The sequence below is a fragment of the Myxine glutinosa genome, chromosome 11 (genome assembly GCF_964187855.1).
Source record: "Myxine glutinosa chromosome 11, kmMyxGlut1.1, whole genome shotgun sequence".
In the NCBI taxonomy this organism is placed as follows: domain Eukaryota; kingdom Metazoa; phylum Chordata; class Myxini; order Myxiniformes; family Myxinidae; genus Myxine; species Myxine glutinosa.
Window position 1 is genome coordinate 12738086 of NC_136271.1, and position 18744 is coordinate 12756829.

General features: G+C 43.7%; 1 protein-coding gene and 1 long non-coding RNA gene across 9 annotated transcripts in view; one reads left to right on the forward strand and one right to left on the reverse strand.

The window, feature by feature from the left end:
- The window catches only part of GKAP1 (G kinase anchoring protein 1), a 51434-nt gene extending 33140 nt beyond the window's left edge, over positions 1-18294 (forward strand). For all 8 annotated transcript variants that reach the window (XM_078786396.1, XM_078786389.1, XM_078786390.1 and 5 more), the window contains 5 exons: positions 134-197; positions 1253-1323; positions 5789-5866; positions 16058-16143; positions 18051-18294. In XM_078786396.1, coding sequence (XP_078642522.1) covers positions 134-197; positions 1253-1323; positions 5789-5866; positions 16058-16099 — 255 coding nt within the window. In that variant the 3' untranslated portion in view covers positions 16100-16143; positions 18051-18294. The remainder of the gene's footprint in view (positions 1-133; positions 198-1252; positions 1324-5788; positions 5867-16057; positions 16144-18050) is intronic.
- Positions 17577-18070, reverse strand: LOC144894228 (uncharacterized). The gene is made up of 2 exons (XR_013624894.1): positions 17962-18070; positions 17577-17823 (listed from the first exon to the last, which is right to left on the reverse strand). It is a non-coding gene; the product is annotated as an uncharacterized LOC144894228 (long non-coding RNA).
- Positions 18295-18744: the final 450 nt, after the last annotated feature.

The window sequence follows — 18744 nt, forward strand, 5'->3', positions numbered from 1 at the left end:
TAGGCACTTATACCTTTCACTCCAATATATGCAACCTTTACATATATCTGTGATGTTTCATTAATTTATTTACAGATAATTTGGATATCATTGACAGAAGCAATGCATTGATATGGAGTATTTTGTTTGACAGACTAAATACAAGGAGGTTAAAAAGCGAAATGCCCAGCTGTTGTTCATGCTGCAGCAAGGAGAAAGTAAGCCCTTTCTGAGCATTTAGTGAACCCTGTTTTCATCAATTTATCTCACATACTGTTTATTTCATTTCTAAATATGACAGATGTCTCATAATACCTCCTCATGCACGTGCATACCACTCGATGAGCCGTGGTTACTGTCGGTCAAATAAATGTTTATTTATTTTATTGACTAGAACACCCACTCCGTATGGAAGCGGCAGGAAGTGTCAAGCTATTATCCTCCCTGGGATATATAGATTACAGTAGATCTAGGCTCAGGTTTTTTTTTTTCCTGTGGTGGACGCGATAAGCATAGAATGCCTCAAGGATGTCGGGATTCTTGCAAATTTCTCCGTTTAGTGCTAAAGAGCAGTAACGACTGTTTAAAAAGGTAATCATGCCTGTTTGTGGTTTATAATATTTTTTAAATTCCTTATGTTAAAATTTACTTCCATAAGAGTGTTGAGGGGCAATATTGCCCGTCACAAAACCCTTGTTAAAAACGGCAGAAGTTATTTGTCCATCTTAAAATGGATTTCACCCAATACAGAAAACCCCCTTGGGGAGGGGCGACAAATGAAGGCGCTACCACCTCCAGCATGTCACCCTTAGTCTTCCTGTCAAGTTTGGTTGAGATTGGATAAGTAACGACCGAATGTATCGTAGACAGACAGGCAGACAGGCATCTAATTGCGTACTTGAGTATGATTACAATACAAAATCCTACTCCAAGATGCAACTACACAAACACACTGCACTGCACCATAACCACTTTCGCCATCCCGTTGCCATCGTTGTACTTGGAACTGCCCATTTGATTAAACTGTTCAGTAACTGGCTTCACTGCGAGACAAATATTTCCTCAGCAGTTAAACGACATTTAATTAAAAAATAATATTCATCCGTTTCCATCCTATTCGATTGAGTTTTTATTTATTTACATATATATTTTCCTTAGTACTGAAATTGTAAGATACATTTCTGTTTGATATCTAATTTATGTGTCCAAATGAAGTTTGGTTAATACAACCTTTGAGTACTGCTGAATGTAGGAAATGTTTATCTTTCGGCAGTGAAGGAGAAATCTGATGTTTTGCTCCAAGTCGAAGAGCTCACAAACATCAAGAATGAGCTCACCCAACAGGTACTGTTGTTGTAATAAATTATATTTATCTGGTGAAGTGAAGTGGATTTGGGGTAAAAAGGTCATAATTCTTGTAATAAAAGAAACCGTATTTTAATAATTATAAGAAGAAGAAGAAGAATCTTGTCCCATATCCAGAGACATGCCTCTTCAGTGACACCGTAAGTTCAAAACATTGTGTATAAACGTAAAACATCAAAAGGAATAAGAATAACGGGTAAAAGATGGAAGATAGATGAAATGGCAAAATGGCTAAGAATTTGAAATGTGATTGATTGTTGTAATGGTGTAGTGATCGTTCTACTACCAGCTCTTGTCATATGTTCATAACGCGCAAGTTCTATGTATTTATTGGTATGTTATCAATACTAGTGGGGTCACCCGTGGGAATCCCACGGGCATGGAGGTGTATCGTTGCGATCGGTGCAGCCGTTTTTGCGGTATCCGGGACAATAACGTTAGGCGGGAGTCCAAACCTGAAAATGCTGGAGACCAAAGCTGAAATTGTAAAAACAATAAAGCCTATTTTACTCCAGGGGGTCCCAGGATTACCCACCCAAAATTTTGTTGCGATCGGTCAGCCGTTTTTGCGGTACCTGGGAATGGACGGACGGACGGACAAACGGATGGACATTTGGTGAATTATAGTAAGATAATTATGGAGTTGATATACACCAGTCACAAACATAGTGTTGTGGATATGAGAATGGTTTTTTTGTTGTTGTTGTTGTCGTGTAAATTGTTGTAAAATATCACCCTCCTTACTCCAGTGTTGTATAAAGGTCAAAGGGCGTTCCCGTAGTTAGTTCCATAAAGCATACATGAAGGACACCATAATATCCCTGTTCAGTAGTTTATTTCCTTATTCTGTGTATTAGGTTAAGGCTTTGTCTTCCATTAAGATGACACTCCATTGCACCAAGTGAAATAAGATAGATCCCCTTTCATTCCCATTCCCAAAACCTCCATTTCCAACTGCGTCATTGCCAAGCCTCAATTGCCAGCTACATCACCTCCAAGCCTCCATTGCCAACTGCACTGGGCAGTTTGCCAGGTTTGCTACAGCTGTGGGTTGTTGATTTCGCCCCAAAACCACCATTAAGCATGTGCTCAGCTCGGGGAAGAAGGGCGTGCCCACCCATCGTCATCAAGGGTGGAGTCAGAGGGCCTGTGCCCACCAATCAGGGCCGAAGCGAGCTCACCGGGGGGGCGTGTCCTGAAGGCCGGCGGCTTGATCGCCTGAGGCGCTATAAAAGCGCGCGCGCAGGAGCCGAGTAGTGGTTGGACAGGGAGACGTGAAAGAGGAGAGACGTGCAAGAGGAGGGACGTGCAAAGAGAGAAAGAAGTGGTTGTACCAAGCGAGAGACGTGCAAAGAGACGTGCAGAGAGACGTGCAAAGAGACGTGCAAAGAGAAGTGGTTGGACCAAGCGAGAGACGTGCAAAGAAAGGCGCGTCAGAACGTTGGTTGGTGGTTGGTGGCGGAAAGAGAGTTGGTTACAAAAGAGAGTGGGAGAAGTAAAGAGAAGTGAGGCGGAGTGAGGCAGAGTGAAGCCAAGAAAGACAGCAAGCCTTGTGAGGGTTGAGTTGAGGAGGAGCACAAAAAGGGACACCAAGAGTTGCGTCTACGCCACAGAGGTTTTCCCGCCAAGAACGCGAGGAGTCGGAGCTGTCACCTCCAGCCCTGCCGTTTGCAGGGACCTGACCCTTCCTCCCCCTCCAGCCATCCACCTCCTGCCATTCCTATCATCATTCCCTGTGTGAGTCTGTCTTTTGTTTGTTCTGTCCTGGGTTTAATTAAGACTGTAGGTAAGCTAGCGTTGCACTGTCTCTGAGTTCTTCTGTAAATTATTTTCTTATCTTTCCTTCTTCCTTGGTTTCTTTCAATCCTGTACATAGTAATAAATTATATTTGTATTCCTTACCCTTTGTCTTTCTTCTTCTTCACATCCTTCGCTTTAGTCTTTTCCCCATTGAATATCTGTGGCGCGATTCGGCCAACGTTCAGGAATCGGGTTAGTCAGGGTAACTGTTAGGGCCGCGGTGCCATCCGCTCGGCCAAACAACATCTTGTCCGCGGTCCGTAACAATAGTTACAATCATCACAGCGCTGGAAGTTATTGTAATCATCTTCATTGCCAACAAAAGATGATGTGCAATGATGTGCGCATCATCATTGCCGACATTGCAAATCATCTTTATTTTGTACTACCAATCCTGTAACTTAAATTAACCTTGCTCGCAATGGTACCCGCCCAAAGGGCGGAGCTTCAATTGGGAGGCCCAAATTACAAGGCAAAATATCAGAAATTGAAGGCTTTTTTAATTTTAAACGATTTATATAAACATCCGTTAAATCATATCACACGCAAATCATAAAAATCTAAACAGTATTTGTAGAATTTCAATAAAAGCCACATCACTGTTCATATCGGTAAATATCATTCATTGAATCAGTAAACAGATAAAGGTAAAAAACAGATAAACAGGTAAATATCAGTGTTTGGAAAAACTGCAAAATTGGAAAAATTGGAAAAACAATATAGCCTATTTTACTCCTGGGGGTCCCAGGATTACCCACCCAGAATATCGTTGCGATCGGTTCAGCCGTTTTTGCGGTACCTGGGAACGGACGGACAGACGGACATTTGGTGAATTATAGTAAGATGTTTGGTTTTTGAATGACTGGTAAGGTGTGATGCTCTGGCGGTGGTGGCCCAGTTTGGGTTTTATCTATATATGGTGCATGAGCAAGAGTGAAAGGGGTGTGGAGGAAGGTGGTGATTTTGTAATATTCAATAACACAAGAAGAAAAAGGCATAGAATGTCAGCCTCCGTGGTTTTAGTAATTTTGCTGTACGGAATTAAAAGGCCGTCATTCGGCCATCTTTGGTCGGATTACTAAACAAAATCTTCTGCATAGGTATACTTCATGTATTTGTATTTATGGCAAGTTTGAACAAAATTGGTCCATGCATGTTGTGAAATGGTTGTGGACACGTTTAAGTAACAAAATGGCCACCAGTCTGCCATATTGGATCTGATTTCGAAAAAATGACCTGCATATGTAAGCCATTCATTTTCTGTGTGCCAAGTTTAAACAAGATCGGTGAATGCATGTCCGAGAAATGGTTGAGGATGTGGTGAGTAGCAGGGTTTTTTTTTTGTTTTTTTTACAACTAAAATGGCTGCCAGTCGGCCATCTTTGGTCAGATCGCAAAATAAAGTGAGGTTCATGTGTATGCCATCATGTACTGTGCTTGTGCCAAGTTTGAACAAAATTCTGGCCGTGCATGAAATGTTTGGGGACATGTTTAAGTGACAAAATGGCTGCCAGTCGGCCATCTTGGATCTGATCTCAAAAGAAAATGACGTGCATATGTAAGCCGTCATTCTTTATCTGTTTGCCCAGTTTGACCAACATTGGTAAATGCATGCCCGATAAATGGTTGAGGACATGTTCAACATCAGCTTTTCACAACTGAATGGCCGCCAGTTTGCCTTTTTTGATCGCATCGCAAAACAATATGCTGTGCATATGTATACCATCATGTATTGTCTTTGTGCCAAGTATGGCCAAAATCAGTCCATACATCTGAGACATGGTTGTGGACGGACGAGACCCAATCCATAAGCCCCCGTTTCAGAACAAGTCCGATGGGGGCTAATAAACTGAAGTGGATATGGGAGGAATAGCAAAGGAGGTTGAAAAATGATAATGGGAGCCATCTACTTATTAATGAAGAGACTGCTGATTATTTAACCCATTCCCCCCCCCCCCCCAACCCCCCCCCCTACCTACCCCTCCTTTGCACACTGTGTAAGCTCAAGCCTGACCCACCACCACGTCCCCCTCAGCATTCTTGGATGCTTTTGGATTGCATGTGTTACTTTAAGCAAATGTGATTGCCATTTCAGAGACCTATAAACAAACTTGATACAGAATAATGTTGTGTGATGGTGAAATAATCTGATGGACTTTCTTGGCCTTTGCATAAATTGATTAGCAGATGGATGAACAACCAGAAGATGTACAAAAAAAACCTGCTGCTGTTGTTTTAGATGGTGTTTGACAGGAGTTATTTCAACCTCTGATTACATTTGTTGCTTTCTAAAATTGCATGGAGTTACTACATGGAGATCAGATTGTTTTCCAGTAAAATAGATTTTGTTGTTGAGGAAAGAAAGGCATTTGTGTGGTGTTAGGTTTGTTATATTGTGTAAATTCCAAGTACTTGTCCTGACTACTGCCAGTAAAGCAATGATCATGTTGAAATCCATTTTGGCTAGTATATAGTGTGCGGCATATGAAAAACAGGTCAGAGACTGCCGAGGGTACCTGCACTTGGAGGGTTACGGGTAGTAAACTGAGATTCTCCAAAACTGACGTGAAAGAGTGTTCTCTACTTGGTATATGATCAATCCTGCACATGATTAACCTCATGTCTTGCCCATGTTTTCAATCAGGTAATAAACCTGCATGCTGCACTGGAACAGGAACGGACAAAAGTGAAAGCACTACATGCAGAACTTTTAAAATATCAGGTAAGGGAGTGCAGGTTGGGGGTGGGAGGTAAAACATGTTTTGTAAACAAATCTAAACACTGATGATCTTTCAGGCTTGTAGTGTTGGTTTTTTTTTTTTTTTTAACCCCCCACACAAGAACAAAAAGCAGTGTTAAGCAATTGGTTCACTTGTCTGTCCACAAACGTCAGTTCCGAAAAAAAAAATTTGACCTTCAAAGTACCTTTTATTGTACACCGCTCCTTTCCTATTCCATTTCCAGGCTTCCATCCAAAAAAAATTTGCTTTTTTTTATTTATTATTATTTGATTAATTACTTAATTATTATCGATTCATTAAGTGCTTATTTATTTATTTCCTCATCTGGGCATTATCTCGGGCACCTTTTGAGCTAGGAAGCTGATATTTGGACATGACAATGACCAAGTGATTTGGCTGTAAATGGTATTTTTGATTTATTGATTAATCAATTAATTATTTGATTAATGACTTAATTAATTATTTTTTTGAGTTGCAGATACGTATGAAACGGTGGTGCTTTAAGTATTATATTAGCCAATTGATTTAATAGAGAACTTCGTAAGGGAACCTCTATGGCAATTGCATGTATATGTAAATCCATTCAAAATTTTATATAAATCCATTCAAAAGTTTACTTTCATTTCAAATTTCACAAAAAAAAAATTCAAATTTTTCCCCCTTTCCCTTGGGAACAAAATTTCATGTTGTCATTTGAAATGTCCCTTCCTTGATCCGCCATCTTGTCCCTTCCATGATCCGCCATCTTGCTCACTTGATCTTGCTTTGGTCTGGCGCGACCGATAAATTATTTTCACCTGGTGATTAAAATCAATAAATTACAATACAGTACTGTACAGAACGGATTTTGAATTCAAAACCGCTCATCATTTACGCCCGCTACACCGACTTCTTTTTTCCACCAGCTACACCGGCTTCAGTTTTCCGCCAGCTACACCGACTTCAGTTTTCCGCCAGCTACACCGACTTCATTTAAGCCAGGTACACCGATTTCAGTACGTACCTGCCAGTCGGACCTACGTACCTGGTCCAGTCGACTAGAAGTCTAGACGATATAGCCTACAGTAGGTAAGTCCTGCATTCGATCCCAATCTATCCATTCAAAATAATTAATTTTAATTTTAATTCTAAGCCCAAGATCAAACAACCTAGCCTAGCTAGGCCGAGGCCTACAGATGTTTGCGAGGGCTGCGTACTCGATCGACTGACCATTGTCGACGAAGCTCTCACTCTATGCAATGCGTATTCATATTAATTTAATTGCTTTACTATTACTATTTATTTATTTTTGTTATTAATCACTTATTTATATTCTTTCTCATCTGGGCAATATCTCAAGGCACCTTTTGAGCGAGGAAGCTGATATTCAGACATAACAATGACCAAGTGATTTAGCTATAAAGGATATTTTCTATTTATTGATTAATTAATCGATTTATTATTTATTGATTAATCAAGTAATTTTTTTGATTAATGATTTAATTAATTTTCAAAAAGTTACAGCTTCAGATGAAACACTGGTGGTTGAGGTATGCTATTAGCCAATTGATTAAGAAGTTATTTTACAATTATTATTTCTTGATTTTAATTATGTAATCAATCAATTATTGTACACCTCTCCCTCCCAATACTGTATCTACGTGCTGCACGGCAGTATCACTGGGCGCCGAAGGTGTCCCGGCAATGCCGCGCACTTGAGGATGTTATTTATTTATTTGGCATGGGGGCGGTGTACTTTGAATGGATCTGTACTTGTTTAAATTACATTTATACTTGAACACTGAAGAACACAAATCACCTCTTGGCACTTTAAAGCCCTTTCCGTTTAGCAATACTTGGAGATGTTAAATAAGGTGCAGTATAAGACACCATAAACAGCCAAACTTGTGGAATTTGTGGGGTTTTTTTATGCGACCTTTAAAATCATTACTTTATTTCATTTGAATTTTACTTGAACACTTTGTGGGGTAAGGTGTTCTATGAACTCTTTAGTTTATTTATGTATTGTAGCTACACACTATCAGGTTTAAAATAACGAGTGGGAAAGGTACTTGAAACTTTAATTAGGAATTTGTTAGTTTTATATACAAATGTACTCGGAATTGGGGATTGTCATAAAAAAACAACGATATCTTATTTAACAAGTTTACCAGTATTTTTAACGATGTTGCAAGTTACGTTGATGTTTGTGGTAATCAACAAGTTGGCAGACTTATGCCGGGATGGCCCGGACACTCCAATGGAGTATAGTGGGGGGCCGTGCATGGGTAATTTTTTCTTTTCATTTCAAATTGATGCAAAAGTTTCGTTTTCAGTACCAATTTGAAGGTAAGGGCCTATAGAACAATTTTGGTTCGAGTGTCAAGCACTCAGATCAAAAATGGGGCTTCTGGGGACGTGGGGGGTTCCCGATCCCCCCCCCCCACCCCCCCACGGGCCTATGCGAAATATGGAAACTTATAACCTTTGATTGGATTATCCGATCTGAACATATGAGGTATGTATGGATTCAGGATCAGGAGTAGCAACTTGTATTTCAAGCATATTGCCCATAGAAGCAATAATTTTGCCGGTATCGGCACATATCCACAAAAAAGACTAAGGGTCATAAGCCCGGTAAGCTGAGACATGTTTAAAAAAAATAAACTGGACAATTATACTCGGACCCAATGATATAGTGACATTTTTATTTATCTTTTAACTGTGCTACAATATGGTGGTGAGTAACTGCTGAGACAATTGCTTGAATAACTCCTTGAACAATAGTTTTAATAAGAAAGTGGCTAACAAATCGACCATATATACATGTCAGTATTGGAAATTGTTCTGGTCCAGCTACTTCTCGCATTTGCACTTGCACAGATGTGTGCACTTCAACTTTGCCCTCATGCAAAGGTGGTCTTTCCGTCTTCTACCGACTCCTCTCTGGCCTTGCTCCCCCAGCTCTCTCTGGGCTCTGTCCCCCAAATATTCCTGCAGGTCGCACAAGATCTGCCTGCAACCCTCTTATGGTTAAACTGCCAAAATCAAGACTCTCTGCTCACCTTCACTCCTTCATTCCTCTTTTCTCCCACCTCTGGAACAAACTTCCTCACTCTCTTCAATCCCACTCCTCCCTCCAGGTCTTTAAAACAGCTGTTCACCACCATCTCTTATCTTCTCCAATCCAAAACCTTGATCTTTTCTACCCCCGCTAATTTCACCCCAAATCCACTTTTTTGAGGTGACTTTTGACTTCTTTCCTGGAAGTCCTTGGTGTCCTTGCGTTTTATACCTATCCTGCCTCCCCCCAGGCCCTCTCCCTCCAAAAACATCTACCGATGTCCCTGCTCTCAAATGTTGTGTTTGTGTGCTTCCTCCCCTTCTCTCCCCATCTTGTCGACCGCTCCCCTTTTTATATACTTTGTTTGCTTGTTTGTTTGATTTGTTTGTTTGATAAATGTTAGCTCTTTCATGAGCCTCGACTCTGTACACAAAAAAATGCACTTGCACAGAGCGCAGGTACTTGTGCAAGTGCACTTCACATCCAGGTGGAATACATCCTTGGGATACATTTTAAATAATGGGATATTGCCCGCCACAAAGCCTACAAGGCCACTCGAGGTGGGGGCTACACAAACAAAACAAAAGCAGAATAACCAGCCCCTTGGAGTGAAACAAGACAAATATAGAAAGTTGTCTTCACAGAACAAAAAGGGCTGGTAGGGGGTAAACTAGTCTGCTTCGAGACGACAGTGCCTCTACCCCCATTAAATGAGAGTGAAAGCCTTGGATTTGGTGACTCCGTTTGTGCCTTGTTGTGCCTGCTGGGAACCCAGCTCCACGGGATCCAGTAACGTATCGATTACAACAGCTTTGTGGGTGGCTTTGTGGGGTACAGGGGCAGGAGCCCATGGCTTTATGAGTTTTGCCGACTCTAACCCATCGAGGCGGACACGCACCTGCGCACAGGGAGGGGGAGGGGCTAAGATTTGGCTCGGAGATTTGGCGGGCTCGGAGATTTGGCGGGCTCGGAGATTTGGCGGGCTCGGTGATTTGGCGGGCTCGGTGATTTGGCGGGCTCGGAGATTTGGCGGGCTCGGAGATTTGGCGGGCTCGGAGATTTGGCGGGCTCGGAGATTTGGCGGGCTCGGAGATTTGGCGGGCTCGGAGATTTGGCGGGCTCGGAGATTTGGCGGGCTCGGAGATTTGGCGGGCTCGGAGATTTGGCGGGCTCGGAGATTTGGCGGGCTCGGAGATTTGGCGGGCTCGGAGATTTGGCGGACTCGGAGATTTGGCGGACTCGGAGATTTGGCGGACTCGGAGATTTGGCGGACTCGGAGATTTGGCGGACTCGGACTCACTCATGTTCATGTTCCTACCTGCCAATGCCAAAAATAAAAGACTCCAGTACTCGTTCTTAAGTGTCATTCTCTTGTTTGATACCTTTTCGTATGGTTAGTTGTTGTACTTGTCTGGCATGTGATGTCGTTGTTGTGGTAGGCATGTAAAACAAAACAGTGACAACTCTATCTACATCTTTCTCTCTCTCTCAGACATGGCCAAACCTTTAACCATTCATCCCAACTATCTCTTCCCCATGTGTAGCGATTTTAATTGTCACCATGCAACTTCGTTGGGTGTTGGTACCTATCTCACCAGCCATAGAACTTCAGCAAAGGACATCTATGACTCCATGGGACTGACTCCATCTGAACTTTCCCACCCGGATTTCTTCCAATGGCAAATCCTCCGTTCTGAACTTGGTGATGCCTAACCTTCTCGAAATGTCTCCTGCTCTTCCTCTGCTCCAATTGGTTCATCTGATCATGTGCTTGTGGAAGTCAGCATCTCTCTGGCTATTTTCAGAGAGCTGTCTCAATGCTGGCAAGTCTGGCATTTTACTCAAGCAAACTTGCAGGGAATGCAAGAAGCCATCTCTCTTCAGGACTGGTCTCCCATATCTCCTGCCCCTGATGTTAACTCGGCCTGGGAATTCTTCCACAGAAACCTCTTTCTCTCATGCACAGATTTGAAAAATATCCTCTTCATTTATCCAGCCCCTCTTTCCACCCATGGTACAGTGAATCCTGTGGTGAGGCATTAGCTCTGAAACAACTTGCCTTCTCTTCCTGGAAGGCAAATCTGACCGAAGGCAGTCTCAGTGCATTCCAGAAAGTCCACAACATGTGTGTGTCCACTCTCAGGAGAGCCAGTAAACGGCACATATCCAACCTCAAGATTGAACTTTCAAACTTGCCTCCCGCCTGTAAACCTGGCAGTTTATTTATGTCTGCCTCCAGAATATGCTCCACCTCCAACTCTTCCCTCACTCCATATGGCACCACAACCAACTTCGCTCGCGAGAAGGCTGAATGCCTCAATTCTTTGTTTTCTTCACAATCTTGTGTCCCACCCCCTCCCCCCAACCCTTCACTCTCAGTACCCATTCTTCCCTGCCATGCCCAACTGCTCCTGGACTCTGTGGCTTTTGCACCTGCAAAGGTAGAGAAGGTTATTTCAACCCTCGACTCTGAATCTGCAACTGGACTGGAAGGAATCGGCTCACATATCCTAAAATATTGCTCTGCTGCTCTTTTTCATCCTCTCTGTACTTTTCACCCTGTCGTTTGTGCTGGGTCATCTTCCATCTGCTTGGATATCTGCCACCATTACTGCATTACATAAAAAGGTGACAAAATTGATCACCTGAACTACAGACCTATCGGCTTACTTCCAATTGTCAGCAAGGTCATGGAATCCATCATCGCAGTTTATATGAAATCTTTTATTTTCTCCAACAACCTCATCTCAGATCATCATTTTGGTTTTGGACCAGGTCACTCCACCTTGGACATCCTGTTTCTACTCTCCCAACAATGGATGGAGGCCCTCAATGTCAGATATAAGATCAGGGCTGTCACTCTGGACATATCTAAAGCTTTTGAAATTGTCTGGCATCCTCCCTTACTCTCCAAACGATCTTTGCCTATGGTAAACAAGGTCACCTCCACACATTGCTTACTGACTGAATTACCTCTACTCTCGTAGCCAATGTGTGGCTCTCAACGGAATACTTTCATCTTCTCTTCCTGTCAAGGCTAGAGTGCCACAATGCAGTGTTCTGGGCCCTGTCCTATTCCTGATCTTCATAAATGATCTCTCTGACTCTCTAAAAAAATCCTCATTACATATTTGCTGATGACGCCAGGCTCTGCCATGGGATTCCATGATCCTTCCATGATCCTCTGCCATGGATTCCAATGGATTCCATGACCTTTACACCCTGGAAACCAAGTCCCTCATCCTTCAGACAGGTGGGCTGCAGCCTCTTCCCTGTCTTCAGACCGTGACAAAATCACAAGCTGGTCAAACAGTTGGAATATGTCTTTCAATCCTGACAAATGTCATACTCTCTGTCACTTGGAAAGCCACCCCTCCTTGCCCCTCCCCTCCTGTCACTTGGAAAGTCACCCCTCCTTGCCCATCCCCTCCGCCCGTCTACTTTAACAATCCTCTTAAAGAGGTTCAATTACTCAAACTCCTTGGTCTCACTATCAGCCATGATCTTTCTTGGGCAAACCACATTTCCAAGCTGGCCTCCAAAGCCAGCTGCCGATTAGTCGTCCTCCATTCTACAAAGTCCTTCCTTGGCACACCTGAACTCCTATCCAACTACAAAGCCTTCATCTGCAGCTTGATGGAGTACTGCTTTTCCCTCTGTGCTGGCTCCTCTGTCTCACACCTTGCTCAGCTTGACACCCTGGAAACCAAGGCCTTCAAGATTATTGGAAACGCCCGTGATGAAGCTGGGTCTATGCGTAACATTGCCATACCATCACAGACAGGTCGGTGGTCTGTCTTCTACCGCCTCCTTTCTGGTTTTTCACCCTCTGCTCTTTGTGTTTTCCCCCCCCCCCCCCCCCCCCCCCACCAACTCAACTCCCTCCCACTCCAGTTTTCTCATGGCACACAATCCACCACCAACCCCCTTCTGGTTTAACTACCTAAATCCAGGATCACTGCTTACATCCACTCTTTCATTCCCCTTTTCTCCCGCCTCTGGAACAAACTCCCCCACTCCCTTCAATCCCACTCCTCCCTCCAGGTCTTTAAAACAGCTGTTCACCACCATCTCTTATCTTCCCCCATCGAAAACCTTGATCTTTTCTACCCCCGGTAATTCACCCCAGAGTCCTTGCAGTGTTCATATGTTTTATTCCTCTCCCACCTCCCCCCAAGTCCTCCCGATGTCCCTGCTCTCAAATGTTGTGTTTGTGTCCTTCCCCATCTTCCCCCTCTCTTTTGTGTCCTTCCCCCTCTCTCCCCATCTTGTCTGCCGCTCCCCTTGTTTTTTGTGTTTTGTGTGTCGGTTTGTCTTTTTGTGTGATTAATGTTAGCTCTTTCACGAGCCTCGATGTTGTATACAAAAACAAAAAAAAAAAAAAAAAGGGTGCAAGGGTGCCAATATTTTTCGCCACGACTGTAGTTGCAAACCATGGAATTTCATACAGGAGAACAGATACACAGCACTGTATAGTGTATACGCCTATTTTGGGTCTAGTGACATTCCATCCATGGAAGGAAATGTATAAAATTAATGAGGCACTGCTGCTCTTCTCTAAAAGCATTTCAGAGCCAAAAATATTACTTTTATTTCAATGCAATTTGGAAACTCACACACACATCCTGCGGGAAATGCTTGATAAGAGCTGGGAGATGTTTGACACATTAAAAAGGGACAAAAAAAGCCACCAAAACAAATAAAGGACTAACATATTAAAAAAGAAAAAGGTCATACTCCCCTTGTTGATGCAATAAAGGGTAAATGCCCATCTAGCCTTTTTTGTGCGTACATCGTCAAGTATCATGCAAGAGCTCGTAATAGTACCCTGAACGGATCAGGATACAACAGGTCAAAAGGAACAGCAAAGAGAGGGGGAGGGGGGGCACAACAACAGCAGAACCGAAGGAGGACAACCAATGGGTGTGGGGAGGAATGGGGGTAGGAGAGGATGCATGGAGTGGACAATATGGATACAGAAGGAAACTCAAAACTGCAAATTTGGGAATAGGAGGAGGGATTAGGATGGGTGGGGGAGGGGTTAACGAGGGCAGAAAAGATCAAGGTTTTGGATTGGGGACGATCTGGGACAGTGGTGAACAGCTGTATTGAAGGCCCGGTCAGAAGAATGAGTTTGAAGAGAATGTGGAAGTTGGTTCCACAGGCGGAAGAAAAGAAGGACGAATGAGTGGATGTAAGCAGTGATCCTGGATTTAGGTAGTTAAACCAGAATAGTAACCAGAATAGTTAAACTAGCACCTCTGCACCTTTTTCAAATAATGCACCATTTCTTCCAGAAAATTGTTGAAATAAAAAAATATTTTGGTATCCACATGTGTACTTTGGTTTGCAGCGGAACAAAACAAAAAAAGCTGAAAAAATTACTAAATCTTAGCTTATTCCACACAGTAATCCTAAACTGGCCCGGACAATATTATTGGCACCTTTTAGAAGTTGTTAGAAATAATTAGATTTCAAGCAGGTGCTTTTCCTTTACTTTGGAATTAAACTCACCTGTGGTGAGTTGCAGGTGCCTGAAATATAAAAATCACTCATTCAACCAGTTTGAATAGAGAAAAGGATTCAATCTGCTGTTTGGTGTCACTGTGTGTACCGCAATGAGTATGGAGAAAAGAAAGAAAACCAGAGAATTGTCTGAGGAGGTCAGACACAAGATTGTAGGCAAGCATGGACAATCTCAAGGCTACAAGTCCATCTCCAGAGACCTTCATGTTCCTGTGTTGACCATACACAATGTTATCAGGAAGTGTAAGGCCCATGGCACTGTAGCCAACCTCCCTGGACGTAGCCACATGAGAAAACCTGATCGAAGATTGCAGCGAAGGATTGTTCTAATGGTGAAGAAAGCACCTCAATCAACTTCAAATTTCAATTCAAGCTGACCAAACAGATTCAAGCTGACCTTCAGACACAAGGAATGACAGTTTCAACTCGCACCATCCGTCGCCAACTCAATGAAAGGGGGTTCTATGGTCGGAGACCCAGGAGGGCCCCACTGCTGAGAGAGAGACATAAGAATGCCTAACTGGAGTTTTCCAAAACACACCTAAACAAGTTAAAATCCTTCTGGGAGATTGTCCTGTGGACAGATGAGACCAATTTAGAGCTTTTTGATAAAGCACATCATCTCTATGTTTACAGAAAACAAAATGAAGCCTTCAAAGAAAAGAACACCTTCCCTACAGTCAAACATGGAGGAGGTTCAGTGATGTTTTGGGGTTGCTGTGCTGCCTCTGGCACTGGGTGACTTGAATGTGTGCATCACATCATGAAATCAGGAGATTACCAAGGCATTTTGGAGTGCAATGTTCAACCCAGTGTCAGAAAGCTGGGGTCTGTCGAAGGTCATGGGTCTTGCAGCAGGAGACAATGACCCAAACACACTTCAAAAAGCACCCAGGAATGGTTCAACACAAAACAGAGGAGTGTCCTGTGTGGACTGTTCTGAAGGTTCAAGACACCTGTGTGGTTCAAGACAAAACGCTGGACTGTTCTGAAGTCGCTGAAAGTCCAGATCTAAATCCCATTGAACACCTGAGGGGATATCTGAAAGCAGCAGTTGGGAGAAGGCACCCTTCAAATCTGGGAGAACTGGAGGAGATTGCACAAGAAGAGTGGGCCAAAACTACCAGTAGAGAGGTGTAGGAAGCTCATTCATGGCTATAGGAAGCGCTTGACTGCAGTTATTTTTCCAAAGTCTGTGATGCCTATTATGAAGTCTCAGGTGTCAATAATTTTGTCATTGCCATTTCTTTTTATTTTCTGATTTAAAAGGATATATTAAGTTCTGAATGAAAAACAAAGGTTCTGTAATATTAACAGTGAAATAAAGAATTGTGGAGACCAAATACTTTTGTCAATTTCAACTTATTTGGAGAAAATTGTGAGTTATTTGAAAAAAGTGCAAGGGTGCCAATATTTTTGGCCACGACTGTATAACTCATTTCTAATGAGATGGTGAATTGTAGCTGTTCTATCTTACGTCATTCAACTTTAATGTCTGATTTATCTTTTCGCAAATGTTGATCCATTGGCTGGATTAGTAGTACCAAATGAGATGAGATGTCTTTTTGCTGTTGTTTTTTTTTTGTCTTGTTTTTCTCTCCAGGTTGGAAAAAAACATAGGAAGCCATCTGAAAATGGGCAGTGAAGTGCCCGTGGGTTTGTGCGTACTCTCTCAAATGACTGCACCAGGTATCAGCGGGAGCGCGGTCATATTGTCCAAAATTATATCTTCCTCCTCCTCCTCCACCTTCTTGCTCTTCTTCCTCCTCCCCTTTCTTCCTCCTCCCCTTTCTTCCTCCTCCCCTTTCTTACTCCTCCCCTTTCTTCCTCCTCCCCTTTCTTCCTCCTCCCCTTTCTTCCTCCTCCCCTTTCTCCTCCTCCCCTTTCTTCCTCCTCCCCTTTCTTCCTCCTCCCCTTTCTTCCTCCTCCTCCTCCTCCTCCTTCCCTCCCCCTCCTCCTCCTCCTTCCCCACCTCCTCCTCATCCTCCTTCCCTCCCCCACCTCATCCTCCTTCCCCACCTCCTCCTCCTTCCCACCTCCTCCTCCTTCCCCTCCCCCCTCCCCCTCCCCCTTCCCTTTCTTTCTCCTCCTCCCCCTCCCCTTTCTTTCTCCTCCTCCCCCTCCTCCCCTTTCGTTCTCCTCCTCCACCCCTTATTCCTCGTCATCTTCCCCCTTATTAGTCCCCTACCAGTGTACCCCGGAGGGGACTATAGGTTTGCACTCCGTCTGTCCGTCTGTCATGCAAAGAACAGTCGTCTGGACATTTTTTTCTAAACTCTTAATGCTAATGATTTCAAACTTGGCCCATGGTTTCCTTATGATAAGTTACAGATCAAGTTCGAACTTCACGACGTTTCGATCATTTTGACAAAGTTATGGCACTTTGAACTTTGGTAATTTCCCCAACAGTTTTCCGGACGACAGACTGCCGGTAGGGGACATGTATTGCAGCGCAATACTCAGAATGCTTGTTTCTCATCCATCTCCCCCTTATTCCTCCTCATCCTCTACCTTATGCTTCTTCCTCCTCCACCTTCTGCTTCTTCCTCCTCCCCTTTCTTCCTCCTCCCCTTTCTTCCTCCTCCCCTTTCTTCCTCCTCCCCTTTCTTCCTCCTCCCCTTTCTTCCTCCTCCTCCTCCTTCCCTCCCCCTCCTCCTCCTCCTCCTCCCCTCCCCCTCCTCCTCCTCCTCCTCCCCTCCTCCTCCTCCTTCCCCTCCTCCTCCTCCTTCCCCCTCCTCCTCCTCCTTCCCCACCTCCTCCTCCTTCCCCACCTCCTCCTCCTTCCCCACCTCCTCCTCCTTCCCCACCTCCTCCTCCTTCCCCACCTCCTCCTCCTTCCCCACCTCCTCCTCCTTCTCCTCCTTCTCCTCCCCCTCCCCCTTCCCTTTCTTTCTCCTCCCCCTCCCCTTTCTTTCTCCTCCTCCCCTTCCCCTTTCTTTCTCCTCCTCCCCTTTCGTTCTCCTCCTCCACCCCTTATTCCTCGTCGTCTTCCCCCTTATTAGTCCCCTACCGGTGTACACCGGAGGGGACTATAGGTTTGCACTCTGTCTGTCCGTCTGTCACGCAAAGAACAGTTATCCGGACTTTTTTTTCTAAACTCTTAATGCTAATGATTTCAAACTTGGCCCATGGTTTCCTTATGATAAGTTACAGATCAAGTTCGAACTTCATGACGTTTCGATCATTTTTGACAAAGTTATGGCACTTTGAACTTTGGTAATTTCCGCAACAGTTTTCCGGACGACAGACTGCCGGTAGGGGACATGTATTGCAGCGCAATACTCAGAATGCTCGTTTCTCATCCATCTCCCCCTTATTCCTCCTCATCCTCTACCTTATGCTTCTTCCTCCTCCACCTTCTGCTTCTTCCTCCCCCACCTTCTGCTTCTACCTCCTCCACCTTCTGCTTCTTCCTCCTCCACCTTCTGCTTCTACCTCCTCCACCTTCTGCTTCTACCTCCTCCACCTTCTTCTGCTTCTACCTCCTCCACCTTCTTCTGCTTCTACCTCCTCCACCTTCTTCTGCTTCTTCATCTTCCACTTCTTTAACAAGGTGCTGATGTTTTGTTTTGTTTGTCCCCTTAAACATATGACAGACATCTGGTTCTGGGATGGAGTACTGAAGAATTACTTTTGGCATCCTCAACATTCACATAAGCCCTTTGTTTTAACCTGCACAAGTCCTCATACTTATGTCCTGCACAGCCTTTTGCTTTGGAATGTTTGCCCTTTCTTATTTCCATTTGCAAGCTGAAATGTTTGTTTATTTAGTGACTTTTGTTACTTGTATGGCCAAGTTGAATTCTTTGATCAGAAGGAATAATAAATTTTGGCTGTTCAGTATTGTTCCTTATTCTTTTCTTAAACTAATGTTCTTCCCATGCTGTTGTTTTTCTTGATTCTGGCATCTCGATGATTATTTTCCTACAAGAGCGAGGCTCTTGGGAGAGCAAGGTTGAACTGACTGTGGAGAAACAATTGGGCACAATCGGGAAGGGAATGAGTGAACAAGAAAAGAGAGAGGAGAGAAGAAACACTTAAATCAACAAGTAATAGGGTTTGGTTAGGAAGGGTTAATGGGGGTAAAAAAAAAAGATCATGTGACGGGTTGGGAGATGACATGAAGTGTACTGCCTGCGTGCAGCACTGAAAGGAATTGTGTAGCTCTTGAAGGTAACTTTACTCTTTGATGGTAATCACAAGTACAATCAATACAAAGTGCACATTATTGTTATGTGAAAAAGAGTGGGGGTGAGGGAAGGTGGGGTTGGGGAACCATAGCTGGATTAT